General features: G+C 36.7%; 1 protein-coding gene across 2 annotated transcripts in view; it reads left to right on the top strand.

Moving 5' to 3' along the window:
* The window catches only part of CFAP299 (cilia and flagella associated protein 299), a 506,690-nt gene extending 489,541 nt beyond the window's left edge, over positions 1-17,149 (top strand). For both annotated transcript variants that reach the window (XM_081812270.1, XM_081812269.1), the window contains exon 5: positions 16,745-17,149. In XM_081812270.1, the coding sequence (XP_081668396.1) occupies positions 16,745-16,955 (211 nt within the window). In that variant the 3' untranslated portion in view covers positions 16,956-17,149. The remainder of the gene's footprint in view (positions 1-16,744) is intronic.
* Positions 17,150-17,562: the final 413 nt, after the last annotated feature.

The following is a 17,562-nucleotide window of genomic DNA, read 5'->3' as shown; positions in this document are numbered from 1 at the left end:
TATATTTTTAAAACTATCTTTTAAAGATTAAAGGAAAATTGTTACTCTACTTACAATACTTCTGACTCCAAGTAGTTAGTGTCATAATTGTAGGTGCCTTGTGTCAGACTTGTATTAAATTCTGACACTACCCAGAGTTAGTGCAAGACTCCACAGATTCAAGGACTCAGTCCTACCAAAGTGCCCTTATTTCAGATGCCAGTTGCAAATAATGGATCCCCCGGGTACCCATACTTCTGTCTAATGGCTACAAAGTCAGGAGTTCCCATGCCACCACCACCTTAAGGTTTGATGATTTGCTACAACAAATTCTACCCCTGAAACTAATACTATAATATATGTTAACTAACTAGAATTTAAATAAAATCTTGAAATAAAAAAAAAAAACAAGGAAATATTTACTTATGTTTACAGGGCTTTTATAAAAAAATATTATAAAAGATACAGATAAACAGCCAGAGAAAAAGAGGTTCATAGGTCAATGTCTGGAAAGGCCCTAAGCACAGGAGCTTCTGTCCCCGTGGAGTTTGGGGTACACTATATTCCTGGAACACAGATGTGTTCACCAACCCAGAAGCTCTCCAAACCCTACTGGTTAGGGTTTTTATGGAGGTCCCATGTATGAATGATTGGTGATTAACTCAATCTTTAGCCCTCTAGCCCCTCTCCCCTCTCCAGAGGCAGGGGGGATCTGGCTGAAAGTTCTAACCCACTAATCACATGGTTGGTTCCTCTGGCAATCAGCCCCCACCTTGAAGGGGTCTAGGGCCCTGGGAAGAGTCATCTCATTTGCATAAACTCAGGTGTGGTTGGAAGAAGCTCTTTGTGAAGAACAACAGATGCACCTCACCCTGTCACTCATGAGGTTACAAGGTTTCTAGGAGCTTTGTGCCAGAAACAGGTAAAAAACAGATATATATTTCTTATATCACAATATCACAGAATCCACACTGAGGTTTTTTTGGATGAAATGCTATGATGTCCAAGATTTGATTGAAAATAATCTAGTTGATGGGAGTGAGTTTGTGGGAGGGAAGAAATGACACCAATGTGCCCTTTCTGAATAATTGTTGAAGCTGCAGATGGGCCCAGGGGGATTCATTATTCTAGTCTCTCTACTTTTAGGTATGTTTGAAATTTTCCACAATACATTTTTTAAAAACGGGAACAAGGGATGAACTGAATCTCTAAATAAATACACTGAATAAGTATTTTGTGAAACTTTTGTTCACCTTTATCTGGGGAAGTGCCCTCTGATATTTCTGTTCTATTCTACACTATTCCATATTTTCATTCTGCAACTCATTTTGCAGTTCAAGAAAGGACCACAATATCCATTGTTTAAAAACCACTGTTCTCCCCAGGTTCCACCTACTACTCAGCCTTTTATCAATACTTACTCATCATTTCTACCGCTTGTTGCAGACCCAATTTAAATTCGATTTTGCCTTCTGATTGCCTAGAATGGGAGTTTGGTGAATTTCAAACAATCGCTATTGTAAGGAATCCTGTGAACAGTCTTTATGTGTATATATCTTTGTAATTCTTGGAAGTGGAATTGAAGGGTCAGGTAACATGAATACTTATTAGGCTTGTTATGCACATTGCCAGATTGCTTTCCAAAAATGAATAACTTGCATGTCCACAAGCTGTCAATGAGCATACTTGTCTCATGGTGCCCTAGCTGGTAGGGAGTATTATAGTCTTTTTAATTATTCCTTATTTCGAAAGACAAAATCATTTTATTTTGCTCAAATTTCTTTCACCGTTAGGAAAGCTTGTGCTCATTTCAATTATTTGTTGGCTATTTTATTTTCTATAATCTATTTTTGTCCTCCTGATGTTTTGAGTTGGGACCATTGAAATTTTTTTAATTACTTCATAAGAGAATTTTATAATCTAAGGTTATTTATGGCACATATTATTCTCTCTTAAATTTCTTCCACTGTCTTTCCTGAACAAAATATTGCTGATTTACCTTTTTATGTTTTGTTATCAAGTCCAGATATGTGTCAAAGGCATATCTTACTGGCTTCTTGGGGGTGAAACAATGGATTTTTAAGTGCAATGTGTTTTGCCAACTATAATGATCTCTACTGTTCAACTTCCAATGGGATGTTTGATGCATCCACATACTGACCAGAGAGTTATGCCTTATACAAACAAAAGAGGCTGCTGAGTATATGATATGGTTGAAGGACCATCAGGAAACTGTCTCACCATCTACTCAAAAATACCTTCTCTTAAAGTGACAGAGCATACACCCCGCAATTAGAGATACAGGGCATTGGCAAATGAAAGGAGAGACAGATTATTTCGTACTAATATACAAGTGTCTGATAATGTCCTCACCCCAAGCTTTTAGCAGGGCAGAAGACTAGAGGAGAAAGAAAGTGAAAGCAGACACAAGAGCAAAAGAGAAGCGGATTCTGAAGATGAATGTCCAGTCACACCTCTCATGGCAGTCTCACGGTAGCAGGGGAATAACCTGAACATTTGTTAGAACTAACCAAGTGCCAGGTGGTGCTGCTCTAGGAATGATCAGATAAAGCCTGGTTCCTACCCTTAACTCAGTTGAGAAGTCAGAACGATGAATCAATTATTACAGGACAGAGCTTCAGTTTCTACAGTAGAGTATTCATCCCAGAGACTAGAATATAAATTAGGCTAGCTGAGGGTTGTAGGTGCCCATGGCAGGTATTGTGTGATATGAGATTTGAAGATTAAGTAGGACTTAGCCAGATAGAAAAAAATGGGGAGAGAGCAGTCTAGGCAAAGAAAAGAGCAGGTCTGCAGATAGAGAAGTCCTGGCAGGGCCTTGGAATGACATGTTTAAAGAAATGCACATAAGGTGCCTGGGTGGCTCAATCAGTTAAGCATCCGGCTCTTAGTTTTGGCTCAGGTCATGATCTCAGGCTCATGAGATCGAGCCCCATGTTGGGCTCTGTGCTCAGTGCAAAGTCTGCTTGAGATTCTCTCTCTCTCACTTTCTCTCTCTCTCCCTCCCTCTCTCCCCCCACAAGCACCTGCTTGTGCTCTCTCTCTCTCTGAAATAAATAAATAAATCTTTAAAAAAAGAGAGAGAGAGAGAGACAGTGGGGAAAGCTCAAGGGAAATCTAGGGTTAGTAGTGCACGGGGTGGCCAGAGAGGCAGCTTCTAGGTTTTGGAGAGTTTATGTGCTAAGCTACAGAATGTGTTGAGAAAGCCATTGGTGTTGGGAAAGTATTTTAAACAGAGATGTAATATCTGATGTGATATTTTAAAAGATAATCGTAATTGTAAGGGGATGATGGATGAGAGGAGATGAAGACAAAAGGGGGGCTGATTGTGAAGCTATTGTATTAATCCAGGTAAAAATTGGTGTATGATGCAGCATTTGGAAAGAAGCAGATAAACCTGGGAGATTAAGGAGGTAGAATCTATAAGACTTGATGAGAGACAGGATGCACAGTGAGGTAGAAGGAAAAGCCTGAGATGACCCACATTCCTAGCCTAGGTGATTAGATGGATAGTAGTATCACTTACTGATGAGTCATACTCATCAAATCATGACTCATAAACATGATAAGACATTGCTTCTTCTGTTTGGCTACTAAAAACTGGCAAAGGAAGGAGAAGCAGAATCAGTTGTGCAGGAAAAGACTGCATAGCATTGTAGTGTAGTGCAAAGAGTTCTGGTATAAGAGTTTATGGAACAAGTATAAGTTAATGATCTCTCTTATAAATATAAAGCACCTTATTATTTGAATGAAGAAGGCCTTCAGACAGAGACGTATCAGCTGAGGAAGGATACCCAGATGAGCAGCTCTAATTCTTTCTACTTAATGTTTTCCCTCTTTGATTCTTCCTACCATCACCACGATGGATCCCAATAAATAACTGCTCCCATTTTAATTCTGGCCCAGAAGAACCAGTACATCTTTCTTTGGCTTTGCTCTGAACAGCTGAGGTAGACAGACATTTTTAATTTTTATTTTTTATTTATTTATTTTTTAAAGATTTTATTTATTTATTAGACAGAGAAACACAGAGAGGGAACACAAGCAGGGGGAGTGGGAGAGGGAGAAGCAGCCTTCCCGCTGATCAGGGAGCCTGATGCAGGGCTCCATCCCAGGACCCTGGGATCATGACCTGAGCTGAAGGCAGACGCTTCACGACTGAGCCACCCAGGCGACCCTAGCCAAACATTTTTTAAAGGTAGCTTTCCACATCATGTAGAGAAATACCAAGTTGTCCAGAGAAAAAGTCAAAGGCTGTGAAAAGTTTAGCTTCTCTTTCTGCCTCAGGTTGTTTTCCTATTATGTGGATTCTCAATGCTTTTGTCTGTGTTGTTTCAGTGTTATTTTTGTTATTTCTCTGTGATCACATTCTAATTATAACTTATATTCCTGTTTCCCCAATCTCAAGTACAAAATGAGGTCACATTCCTTTTAATGTTCAAAATAAATTTTGACCTTGTGGTCCATCCCAGTACCCTGACTGTCATAAAATGTTTATTTCTTCTTCAACTCAACTCCCTTAAGGTAATTCCAAAACCTCCCCAATGTCTAATATATGAGCTTACTATTGCTGAGTACAAATTACCACAAATTTAGCAGCTTAAAATAACACTAATTTATTATGTCATAGTTAGTAGGTCAGAAGTCTAGTATGGTATTGCTGGATTCTCAGTTCAGGGTCTCACAAGGCTGAGATTAATTTGTCAGCAGACCTAGATTCCTTTCTAGATGTTCTGGGGAAGAGGCCTCTCCCAAGCCCATTTCGATTGTTGGCAGAATTCAGTTCCTTCTAGTTATAGGACTGAAGTCCCTGTTGCCCGTTTAGCTTAAAGCCAGCAACAGTGCATCAAATCCTCATGCCTTGAATTACTCTGACTTCTGCCTTCCTCTGCTGTTTTTAAGGGCTCTTGTGGTTACACTGTACCCACCTGGATAATCCAGGATTTTCTATTTTAAGGTCAAACAATTTATAAACTTCATTATATCTGTAAAGTCCCTTTTACCACAGAATGTAACATATTTGCAGATACAACACCAAGGGGTAGAGATCATGGCAGATATATTTAATTCTGCCAGCCACGTCTACCTGTTCTCAAGAGGTAAGTCTTAGTTTCTATCCTTTGAGGGACTCAAACTCACAAAACCATTTCTAATAACTAAGGAGCCTCCTTTCTGATATAACAAGTTATCCCTGTTGAAACCCAGGCACCTAGTGGCTCAAGTGCCTTTCCTTTCTAGAGGGTTGTAATTTAAACACAAGAACTTTGAGCTTCTCAAAATCATCTTCCTTGTAGTACCAAATGATCCTGTTTCCCAGGCAAGCACTACCATCAAAACTTGATAATGCATCTGCCTAGTGAAACTCCTGTCCACTTAAAAGGGCATTTTAATGATCTAGGGCTAATATAGCCCCATATTCTCACCTCCAGCTTCATGCTGCTGCATCACAGCTCCACACTGCCAAACCTTATTTCACAATACTAATTTATAAATGACTCTCTATTGCACATCTCTTTTAGCTTACACAAACTCAGAGCCATTTCACCTCAAAGCACACCTACACAGCCTGAGCCTTGAGGAATGTTCAGTATCCCTCACAACCTACTTACACCCAGTTTTTTCTTCCTAACTTCTCTACCTGATCTCTAGGAACCAAGATTCCCTCTTCCAATATGCTAACCTATCTTTTAATGAAAATCTTTACTCGCCACATGGTCATAAGTAAGAAATTATAATTCCAAAATTTGTCTACAAATATGAAAGAAGAGTATGGTAATTACAACACAGATTTTGTGACTATTCATAGAAAGATCAGTTAGCTGAAAGAGCATCTTACTATTTATAATGTAAAAATGAATGAGGTTGCTGATGCAATAGCTCCAAATATTTTCATATTCACAAAATTTGAGTTGCCAAGACCTTCCAGGATAGAGAGAATATGATAAGTCAGAGAATGTTTGTTATTTTTAAAGAACAGAATTTTAATCTTATAATTCAATAGAAACAGCAAAGATTACTTATCTACATAATCTCCTTAGCCTAAGATAAATACATGCTATCCCTTAAGAGGAAAGTTACCAATAATAACCACCACATTTTGGTCTTCATTTTCTCATTCCTGGCTTGCATTTGACAATGAGGATTTCCCTGTTATTTCTTCATACCTTCTATTTCCCTTGGTTCTTATGGTGCTGTCCTATCCTAACTCCTCCTACATTTGTACGCAATTCTCAGTCTCCTCTTGCACTCTTCATTTATGTATATGCAATGTAAATTGTGACATCAAAAACAAAAATGGGGTGGAGGAGAGTGTGTAAATGTAGACCTTTGTATGCACTTGAAGTTGTTATCAACTTAAAGTAAACTGCTATAAATAAAAGATGTTTTATATAAGTGTCATGGTAACTACAAAACAAAAACCTATAATAAATATACAAAATATGAAAAGAAAGAAATTTAAACATACCACTACAGAAAATCATCAAATGACAAAGGAAGAGAGTAAGAAAGTAAGAAAGGAACAGAGGAATTACAAACAGCCCGAAAACAAAATGGCAAAAGTAAGTCCAGACCTATCAATAATTAAATGTAAATGGATTAAATTCTCCAATCAAAAGATGTAGAGTGGCTGAATGAATAAAAAAAATTTTTTTTTAATTAAAAAAAAAAAACAAGACTCAACTATATGTTGCCTAGAAGCGATTCACTTCAGCTTTAAGGACACACACAGACTGAAAGTGAAGGGATAAAAAAAGATATTCCATGCAAGTGGAAATCAAAAGAAAGCAAAGGTAGCTATACTTACATCAGACAAAATAGAATTTAAGCTATAGATTATAATAAGAGACAAAAAGAGATCACTATATAATGATAAAGGGGTCAATCCAACAAGAGAATATAACAATTATAAACATTAAGGATATATGTAAGGTCATAGGGTCTACTCACAGTCCACTGTTCTTATTCTCACCAAATCAGTAGAGCAAAAGGCCAGGTGTATTCAAGCAAATTCCTCTTCTTCATGGAGGCATGCTGAAAAAGTATTTCATTCTAACATTCCTTAGTGCTAATATCAGTATCCATCCAATTCCTCAAGCTAGGAACTTAAGAGTCATCTATAATGCTTCTCACTAATGACTTCTAGGTTTGCTATCTGCTATATATATGTGTATATATATATATTTGCAACCTCATAATCTATAATACTTTTTCAATTCTAGCCTGGGTAGTAAACAGACTTTAAACTGGTCACATGGATTCTAGCACTCTTTACTGCCATCTCCTTAAATCCATTCTTCATTCACTACCAGCATAATCTATCGAAACTGCATATCTTGCCCTGCCGCTTTCCTATTTACAACCCTCAGATATTCCCATTGCTTACAGGATGAAGATAGTATTGTTTGGTATTATAAATAAGGCTTTCTGTGACTTGTCCTCTGGCTATATCTTCAGTCTCATTTCTCACCCACCTAACTGAACTTTCTGTTCTATTGATACTGAATTGCTAGCCACTCTACCCCCAGCATTCTCCATTCCAGTTCTCAACAGCATGATTTCCCATGCTGTCTTATCTAGTTAGAGGGCTATTCTTCCATCCCTGATGCCATCCCTCTACCTGGCTAATTCCTATTAGTCATTTAAGATTCAGGTCTCGGAGCGCCTGGCTGGCTCAGTTGGTTAAGCGACTGCCTTCGGCTCAGGTCATGATCCCAGGGTCCTGGGATCCAGCCCCGCATCAGGCTCCCTGCTCCGCGGGAAGCCTGCTTCTCCCTCTCCCACTCCCCCTGCTTGTGTTCCTGCTCTCACTGTCTCTGTCTCTGTCAAATAAATAAATAAAATCTTTAAAAAAAAAAAAAAGATTCAGGTCTCATGTTACTTCCTCTAGGGAGCTATTTTTAAATTCTTCTTCTCTTCCTTCAGCCTGAGTAAGATTTCTCTCCTCTGTCTTCCCATCAAATTTCAAGCATATTTTTATTGTTTGGATTATCTGTTTTCTCCTATTAGATAGTGAACTCATAAGACAGGAACTGTATGTTATTCCTTATTCTATCCCAAACATGAAAAATTGTGCTTGATGCATAGTATATCCTCTCCATTAATGTTCTTTTAAAAACTGAATGGATGGATGAATGGATGAATAAGTGAATTTATTAATGTGACTTCTCAGGCACTTCTCTCAGCTCCTTGCCTTGCTCTAAGTCATGTGGCATCTAGACAACATATTTCCCTCTTGACCTGCAGGACAAAATTGGACAAATGACTACTTTGAAGCCAGAAACCCTCCAAAAGCCTTATTTAGTTAGTTATTTACCTATTAGAACCTCTTAGATGGCCTAGATGGGTGGGAAGAGGGACAGCAGATAGTGCATCTTTAATCTGGACAATTGAAAAAATTTCCATGAATGATGCCATGTATTTAGAGAGGTCCTGGACCAGATCTCTGGTTCTGTTCATCTCAGAGCACGCTATGTCTCACTCAGGTGATAACCCTGATATTCACAAGCAGTTGTTCCTACAAGATCCACTCATTACAATATCTATAACATGCCAAGAGGGGGTTCTCAAACATAAACAGACTGCACAGAAAGGCTTTATTTCAATTATCACCCTAGTTTGGCCTATATATAGTTTGGAAACCTATATTGAATTTTAACACACACCACCCCACATATATCCATCATGGTAAATGCAAGCAAAGCTTGGAGGTTTCTAATCCTGCTCTAATACATATGGTAAATTAGGCCCAATTTTTTAGAGGAATCCCTCTGTACACTTCCCGAGATGAAACAACTCCTTCTTTGTAGCTGCATTTTTTTTTTTACCATAGGAACAATTTGGCTCAAAATCTCCTATTTTGGAGTTTATTCCTTGCCTTCCTCCTTATGTTTTGCTCCCAAGGGAGAATCTTTACTACTTGCATGGGATATAAGACTATTGCCTAGCCTGAGAAACCTGACATAGAGTAATAGTTAGCAGACAAGCAATGAAATAATCATCTTAAAGTCTTAGATTAAATGCTGATTTTGCTACATAATATCTAGAACATTCTGTAGCTCTAATTTTCTTTTCTATAAAGTGATAATTTAATAATAATAATAATACATACATACATACATAATACCCCTGTCTATCTTATATGATTGTTTTGGATGTTAAAAAAAAAAAAGAGTATAATGGTAAAAGTTCTTTGTAACTGATAAAGCACTACATGAATGCAAAACAACATTCACAGTAGTTGTTTCAATAGTATCAGAAAAAGAATGAAATTAAGGGAGGGCTTTCTGTGAACCCCACTCTATCCCTGCACCATCCCTTCAAGATTCCGCTTTGAGAAAGTGCTGCTTCTTCAGTTTACCACAAATGGCCACATAGCCCAATTGCTATAGGAGCACCTAGTTGCTTGACCTTGAAGTTCTCACTCTAGGATTTGCAGCTGAGAGGTGCTCCAAAATGTTTCTAATAATTGCTTTAATTGAAAAATCAGAAAGAGCTTGTGTAACTCGTAAATCTATTTCCATAGCCCTGTCACGGGGGAAATCTAGTAATGTGTTCATCTGTTAGTATCACCCACTCCTTTCCCACTGCATGAGGCTGGAAATTCCAGACACCCTACCAGGGGGCTGGGGTCCCCAGTGAGGGGGCCAGTGTACAGTTTAGGAGTATGGAAACAGGCATGAAATCCTCAGAACCTCTACCTTTAAGAAGGGTCCCTCTGAACAAGGAGCTCCTTGGTGGTGACCTAAGAAATCTTCCCACTGGGCTATATTATTCTCTACCCTTGAGAATCTATTATAATTAGTCAAGTATCCCAGGTATTATATTCCATTCACCACTACCTCAGTGCTTTCTACAACCAGTCCAGCCCCTTGACACCACACTTTTGGTTCAGAGCCCCATAGTGAGCATGCCAGACAGGTGCTAATCTGTCTTCTTGCACAAGTGAAAATTAAAAGAGTGACAGCCTGCCAGCTATGAGCTCTCCCTTCTATCCCTGTGCCTTAGAATGATAGGAGGGCCAGCCTTACTAGCTCTCCTTGCTTCCTTCACTGAGCACTCTGTCCCCAAAGGGAAGGCACATACAGTTCCTGCATTTTAGTAGGAGACAGTTAAGAATCATATTTCATATTTAATTTTCATCCCACAGCAATTTACCTTCTGCCTTACCTCCCTGTGTATGACTGAAAATTTCTCATAATGGTGAGCACTGATGTATGTATATTTTTCAGTTTTTATCAAATCTACTTTTTTTTTAAAGATTTTATTTATTTATTTGACAGAGAGCGATATAGTGAGAGAGAGAGAGCACGAGCAGGGGGAGTGGGAGAGGGAGAAGCAGGCTTCCCACCAAGCAGGGAGCCCGATGTGGGACTTGATCCCAGGAACCTGGGATCATGACCTGAGCCGAAGGCAGACGCTTAACAACTGAGCCACCCAGGCGCCCCATTATCAAATCTACTTTGTTACTATCTTTTCCACCTAGAATGCTTGGCCCTACTGCTTTCCATCAGGAAAATCTCACTAGAAATACATTTGACCAAGACATATATTCTTTTTTGACCCCTACAGCCCAAAAATACCTTACATAAATTTCTACGGTATCATTTTTTGTTCACATTTCTGATGTCTTATAGAGTTCCTTGAAGGTAAGAACCGTTTTTCTGGTGTGTGTGTGTGTGTGTGTGTGTGTGTTTTATTGTTAAATACTCAGGACCATTCCTGGCACAAAACAGATGCTCAGAATTGTGTTGATTGAACTGAATGACCACCCTGACTATCTGTCACCAGGGATTTTAATATTCTCAATTATTTTAATAGTTACAGTGCATTGTTCAACAGTTATCTATATTTTCCCAACTGGCATAAGCATTTATTAAATAGCTGATTGCATTTAGAGATACAAGATATAGCCATGAACAGGAACCAACTTAACTAACTTAGGGAAACACTAAACTTTAGATTCCATGTTCTTACCAACCAAAATAATTGATCAAACATATATTTTTACATGGAATATGATATTCCAGAAAATTAGTTATTATTGAATGTTATGCTACTTTGATATTATTTGAAAAATAAAAACAGAACAAGAATATTTATTATTCTAGATTAAATTTCATGTCTCTATACCACAATTGCAATTCCATATAATATAATTTTTCCACAGCAATAAAATTTAAAAAAAAAGGTCAACCATGAGAAAACATGCTTTAGCATTGTTTAAACATTTTTATCATATCTTTGGCAAATCTATGGCAAAACTTTGGAAGCATTTTACATAAGCACTGGATAAATCAACTCTAAAACAGCAATGTTTAAATTTTTAGATTTGTAGGTGTGTAGACCACACATCTCCATCTCGGTTTGTCCAGCATCATCTGAGCTTACTCTCATTGTCTTGGCATAATTATTAGTAGCAACCCCTATCTTTTCCAAGAGGATCCCAGTTCGGACAGTAAAATTGTAAGGTCGTCTTACTTATGGGCTGTCTACACAAAGATTTAAAAAAGGAGACAATAATGTTTAACACTTAAGTGTCCCTATGATTGATATGAAATCTCCTGATTTTTTCATTTTTCAATATAATCTTTTGATTTAACAAAACTAGTTCTGTAGGATTTTAATTTTATTTCTGTTTTTACAAATTTCCTTTAAATATGAGTATTTCTCTGTCCAACAAATTATATTTTATAAATGTACTTTCTTTCTTTTTATCTCAAAGGGAATGTGCTTTAATTTTATAACCATAAACAAGTCTTAAGTGCTATAAAAGCCTACTGATCCAACTGTATAAAACCTAAAAAGATTTCATTATTAATAGAGATAGGAACAAAATTCCTTCCTAGTTATTATATATTGTCGATTGTATCCATGGGGAAAATCCCTTAGATGATAATAGCTTCAATTCCAGTGATGTGTTCTCTGTGATGTCAAATTTCATGTTTACGTAGTAGTGATTTTGTTTTTTCTCTATGCTTTATATACTGGTGACTGAACAATCATTATGTTTATTCTACTTTCACCCTAAGACCTTAGTTTGCCTTTAAATGTATTTTTATTTGCATTTTTCAAATCTTTAATAACATTGTCCATTTTATGCTTTCATAATTTCTGTAAGTATGTCTCTTCCATTCCATTTGGAGGAAGGTAGTGAGCAAAACGAGGCCAAATAAGGTATTCTGGAGAATGGCTTTGAAATTTACTCCCCCTGGTGGTCCAAAGCTCTGTTGCCCTGTGATGTCATCGGAATATTTTCTCTGGTGTCAACAATTATCATGTAAAATAAATGACGAACAGGTAATTGTTTCCAAAAACATACATGAGATCCCCTTATCACTTAATGAACAGACTTTCCATAGATTTCATTTTATTATTACAACTTATTTATATAAGTCATGTATAAGTACACTCATACCTGTACACTAAAATGTCCAATTTCCAGGTTGTTTATCATAGGGAATAAATGGAAAATTGTTCTTTTATTCTAAAAGCTTAAATAATTGTACATAAATTACCTCATAAGTTCTTCTATCTGTTATAAATACAGTATGTTTAAACTTTTCTATAAGTATTTTCAAGTTGTGAACACTGAGACATAAATCAAAATAATGTGTAAGAACTCACTGAATCAAAAGAGGCTTTTATAATTATAGAATATTATTATTATAAAGAGCCTTTGAAATATATAGTTCAACTTCTGAACTTCACATAAGAGAAAATTGAAATCATTGCATCAGGGTTTAGATTTCCTAAGTCCTGGATCAATGTTCTAGATCAATTCTCTTAATTTCCTCTTAAAATAATTTTTCTTGCATCTTCTTTGTTTTAATTCTTAATAACTGAAAATAACATTAATTGGATTATAAATAATAATAGTAGAGATGGGTAAAGATCATTTATTTAATCAATAAACATTTATTGAGTGCCACTTATTGACATAGAGAGTACAGCAAGGATAAATAGGTATGGAGGGTGGGAAAGGAAAATTTATTTTTTGGTATTTGAGATAGAGGAGTCTATGGTTTATGCCAGTAAGTACAATTAAGCAGGTAATGTGGATTATCAGCTCAGGTGAGAGAACTGAGATGGAGGGCAGGGGATGGGGCAAATTGGCATAGAGAAGATGGGTTTAATTATAATGTATTAGGAGAAAAATGTGACAGCCTGGAGAAAATCTGATTTTGGGTAAGTTTTGAAATCTCTTTTGTCATCTTCCCTTTCTCTTTCTTATTTCTCTTCTTTCTACTTCTTTTCTTCTTTCTTCTTTTCCTTTCCTTCCCTTTCTTTCTTTTCTTTCTTTCTTTCTCTTTCTTCCTTCCTTCCTTCCTTCCTTCCTTCCTTCCTTCCTTCCTTCCTTCCTTCTTTCCTTGCTTCCTTCCTTCCTTCCTTCCTTTCTTTCTTTCCTCCCTTCCTTCCTCCATTCTTTTCTTTTCTCTTCTTTGTGTAGTTGGGATTATTGACTTGCGTTTGTTGGTCCTGGGGAAAAATTTATGGTGAGATGAATTTGATTATATCAGGAAAATTTTAGATGATTATTTGAAGTAACTAAAGAGGCAATAAGGGATGGAATTTAGAACATACATGGATATGATTTTTTTCTTGGAGAAGAAGAGGGGCACCTATTCCTCTGAGTTGACTGGAAGGAGGTAAGAGACATTGTCAATATAAACAAATTTGCTACTGATGGAACAAGATATTGATAATTAGTTTCCATTTAGTGTCCTTTATTTTCTTAATAAAGTAAGAGGTAAAGTCATCTTCTGAGACTAAGGAGGAAAGTGGAGGAATAGGAGGCATGAACAATACAATGAATGACAGAGAAGATAACTAGAGACATGTAAAAAATTGCTCTGTAGTGCCTGAAATCCAACTGAGGTTAGAGATTTGGAATTTAGAATTAAATCAGTGGTACAGTTGTTTCAGCAAGAGTTGCCAGAGACCATAGGTAGGAACGGAGACAACAAATATTTGAATCAATTTTGAACTGGTATTTTTCAATATAAATAGGGTCAAATGAGCAATAAAGTTGTGACTACTGGCAAGTATCTTGTGAATCATGGGTAAGTAAAGAAGTAAAGAAATCAGCTGTAAATTAGGATGAGGGTGAGCCAAGGAACTCAAGGCCTCAATAAGGTAAAACAGTAGTGTAGATGAACAAACAAAGAATACTAATAGACAATAAAAATTCAAAAAAAGTTAGATGTTTCACGGGGATTTCAAGTTCAACATGTCCAAAACTGAACCTCCTCTTCCCCCCAACTCCTTCCTTCTTTTGTATTTTATATCCTGGTAAATTATTCTGTCCACTTAAGAATCCACACCAGAAATCTGAGAATAATCCTAGGATCTCGTCTTGTTGACATCCCCCTCATAACATCAAATCCACTTTTTAGTATCTTTCAAATCCAGTTCCTCATTTTCATCTACAAGTACACGTTAGGATCACCTGGGCTCTGCATGTATAAAATTTGATTATTTTGTACCTATTTCATGGGGTTGATGATAGGATTAAATGAGATAATATATTCATTAGGCTCAGTACAGTACCCAGCACATGATAATTATTGTCAGTTGTCCTTATTAAATACTAATAATTATCGGCTCTTAGAATTGACATGTAAAATGAAACCTGTTGCCCATCCTTGCCTAGAACAAAAGTATTGATAAACAATCTAAATTGTTCATCAAAAGGGGGAGCCTCGGTGCCTCAGTCATTGAGTGTCTGCCTTCGGCTCAGGTCATGGTCCCAGGGTCCTGGGATCGAGCCCCACATCGGGCTCCCTGTTCGGCAGGAAGCCTGCTTCTCCCTCTCCCACTCCCCCTGCTTGTGTTCCTCTCTCGTTATGTCTCTATCTGTCAAATAAATAAATAAAATCTTTAAAAATTAAAAAAAATAAATTGCTCATCAAAAGTACCACATGCTATACAAATTAACACTTTTATGTAAAGAGTGTGTATGTATATATATATATATATATATTTTTTTTTTTTCCCCTGCCTGGACTTTAATAAGGCTTTTTAATTTGAGCTCTGAGTAACAGGATAAGAATGTGTGATATAAATCATGCCGCTCTAAGCACAGCTATGCTATGACTCAAGCATTTTACTGGGATTATCTATATCTATATATCTCATAAATAATTATTTAGAGAGACATATAAAAGGTTAGAATCACAACCATTGTCCCTCATTCCAACTTAGCAATCTTTTAACTGAACAACCAGTAAGATAGAGGTCAAATTATCTTTCTTTTATGGATTAGAGTGAATTTGAGAATATAACTTGGGTGCACACTCAGATTGGCTCCTAATACCTTCGCCACTGAATTGAATTTATCACCAGTGCTAGAGACTGCTACCTTACCATCACCCTATTGGGGGCTGAGCCTGCCATGATAAACTTCACTTTTGAAGGCTAGCTAAAGTAAGGACATAGAAAGCCATGAAATGCTCAGCTCCTTTCCTCTATTCACCAAATAGTCATTCCTGCTCTCTTGGGGGGGACAGACTCAACAGACAAAGGTGGTTAGAAAACCACTTTTCCTAACTCTGTGCCTCAGAAAGGGCAGATATTCCTATGTCTTGGCCATAGAACAAATAGTAGGGGAAGAGAGAAAATAGCTCTCATTAATATGTCCCCAGTGATATAAATATATGATTGATGTAGTGAGCTTTTTCTAAGTGTTGAAAAATTTGAGGGTAAACATTACATTTTCAGGTAATAGCACAAAAATTGATGCCTCAGGAAACACTATAATTCAAAGTGAGTTTAATCAATGAAATCTACTCTTTAAAAATGAATAAGGGGAATAATAAATTGCAAAACAACCCAGAAATAGGATATTAGAAGCATGTTAATACTTGAACATATTAACATGATATTAGAAATGTGCTAATAAGAATAAGATATGTGAAATTAATATATTGAGAATTCTTTCAACTCATATTACGGTATTATATTAATTTTTGACAAGTAAGTATAAAGCAAGACATGGAAAAAATAAGAAGTTTCCACAGATCAACCGAAAAAAAAAAAGATAAAATGCAGGCAACGTTGAACAGTAGGAAGAACACACTGGTGCTTTGCAACGCACAGATCTGCGTTGAAATATTAGTCCTATGACATATTAGTTGCAGGGCCTTATCCATGCCAGTTGACCTCCCTAGCCTACTTGCCTGGTCTGTGAAATGAGAACAACTTCATATGGGTGTAGTGCTAGAAAACATCACATCATGCCTGGCCTATGGTAACCTCTCACACTCACATAGTTTCCTCACTCCCTGGGAAACATATTATTGAAAAATAAAGCCTGAAAGAAATGAATTAAATTGTTTTGAATGAAAAGAGGTGACTTAGCCTGCCTTTCCTTCCAGTAAACAGTCTCTTAATACCCTGAATACTCTTAAGACCCTGAAGAATCTGAGCTAGAAGAAATAGCTTCAAATTGCATCAATTTTCTTCTTGACTTCCCGAGGAATATAATACTGGACTAGGCCCTAATTCATAAAGTGTCCAAACCAGGAAATTATGTAAAATTGTCATAAATATGTATTTAAATAATTTGAAAAAACCCAGTCTAATCTCTTCTGCAAGAATTTTAATCACACATGTGTCTTACATGGTTATACAGACTATGATCCAATTCATTTATCTTGAAACTGAACTGCCCCAAATATTTTCTGAAATATATTTGTCAATTTATTGTACCATACATATTAATTTCTAATAAATATTTTTTTTCTAGCTTTTACAACTGGGACAGTCATATTGCTGTTTGGAATTCAACTCCCAATTATCAAGTGATTGCTGATAATCCAGAAGGTTTACTTTTCAAATACAAAAGAGACAGAAAAATTCTCAATGTAGATCCAAAGGTAAGACTGCTTTTACATTTATATATCACTCCTAATTTTATTGTATTTCTTCCATTATTAAAAAATCTATTAAATATTTGACACTCTTCAGTATTTAAATCTAGAAATAAAAGACTGTGTTGAAACATATTCTTAAAGAAAAAGAACTCCAAACTTAATCAATTATCAGAAATCAATAGGGAAGGGGCACCTGGGTGGCTCAGTCGTTAAGCGTCTGCCTTTGGCTCAGGTCATGGTCCCAGGGTCCTGGGATCGAGCCCCACATCGGGCTCCCTGCTCCGTGGAAAGCCTGCTTCTCCCTCTCCCACTCCTCCTGCTTGTGTTCCTTCTCTCACTGTGTCTCTCTCTGTCAAATAATAAAATCTTAAAAAAAAAAAAAAAAGAAATCAATAAGGAAGAGTTTGTGGGGAATTTAAATAGAACTTACAAGTGAGACTGCTTCTCCAAGCCTACCAGCAAATTAGATCAGGGAGCCAGTGAGCAATGCATTTGTGTGCTCTGATTCTGGGGATGTCCAGTACTTTTTGCTCTAAACGGGAAGATAAATCATTTACAGAAGAGAGACTCTAACCTCACAAATGTTCCCAGAATTCTAACATTCCTTTTTATATGTGACTAACACTGAAAATAATATTACCCTTAGTGTATTTCTAAGTGTTAACTTAGAAAATACATTTTATTTAAATAT

This window comes from Leptonychotes weddellii, chromosome 2 (assembly GCF_054177405.1).
Source record: "Leptonychotes weddellii isolate Sample4059 chromosome 2, ASM5417740v2, whole genome shotgun sequence".
NCBI lineage: Eukaryota > Metazoa > Chordata > Mammalia > Carnivora > Phocidae > Leptonychotes > Leptonychotes weddellii.
Note: the sequence above shows the minus strand (reverse complement) of the source record. Positions and strands in the feature narration are given on the sequence as shown.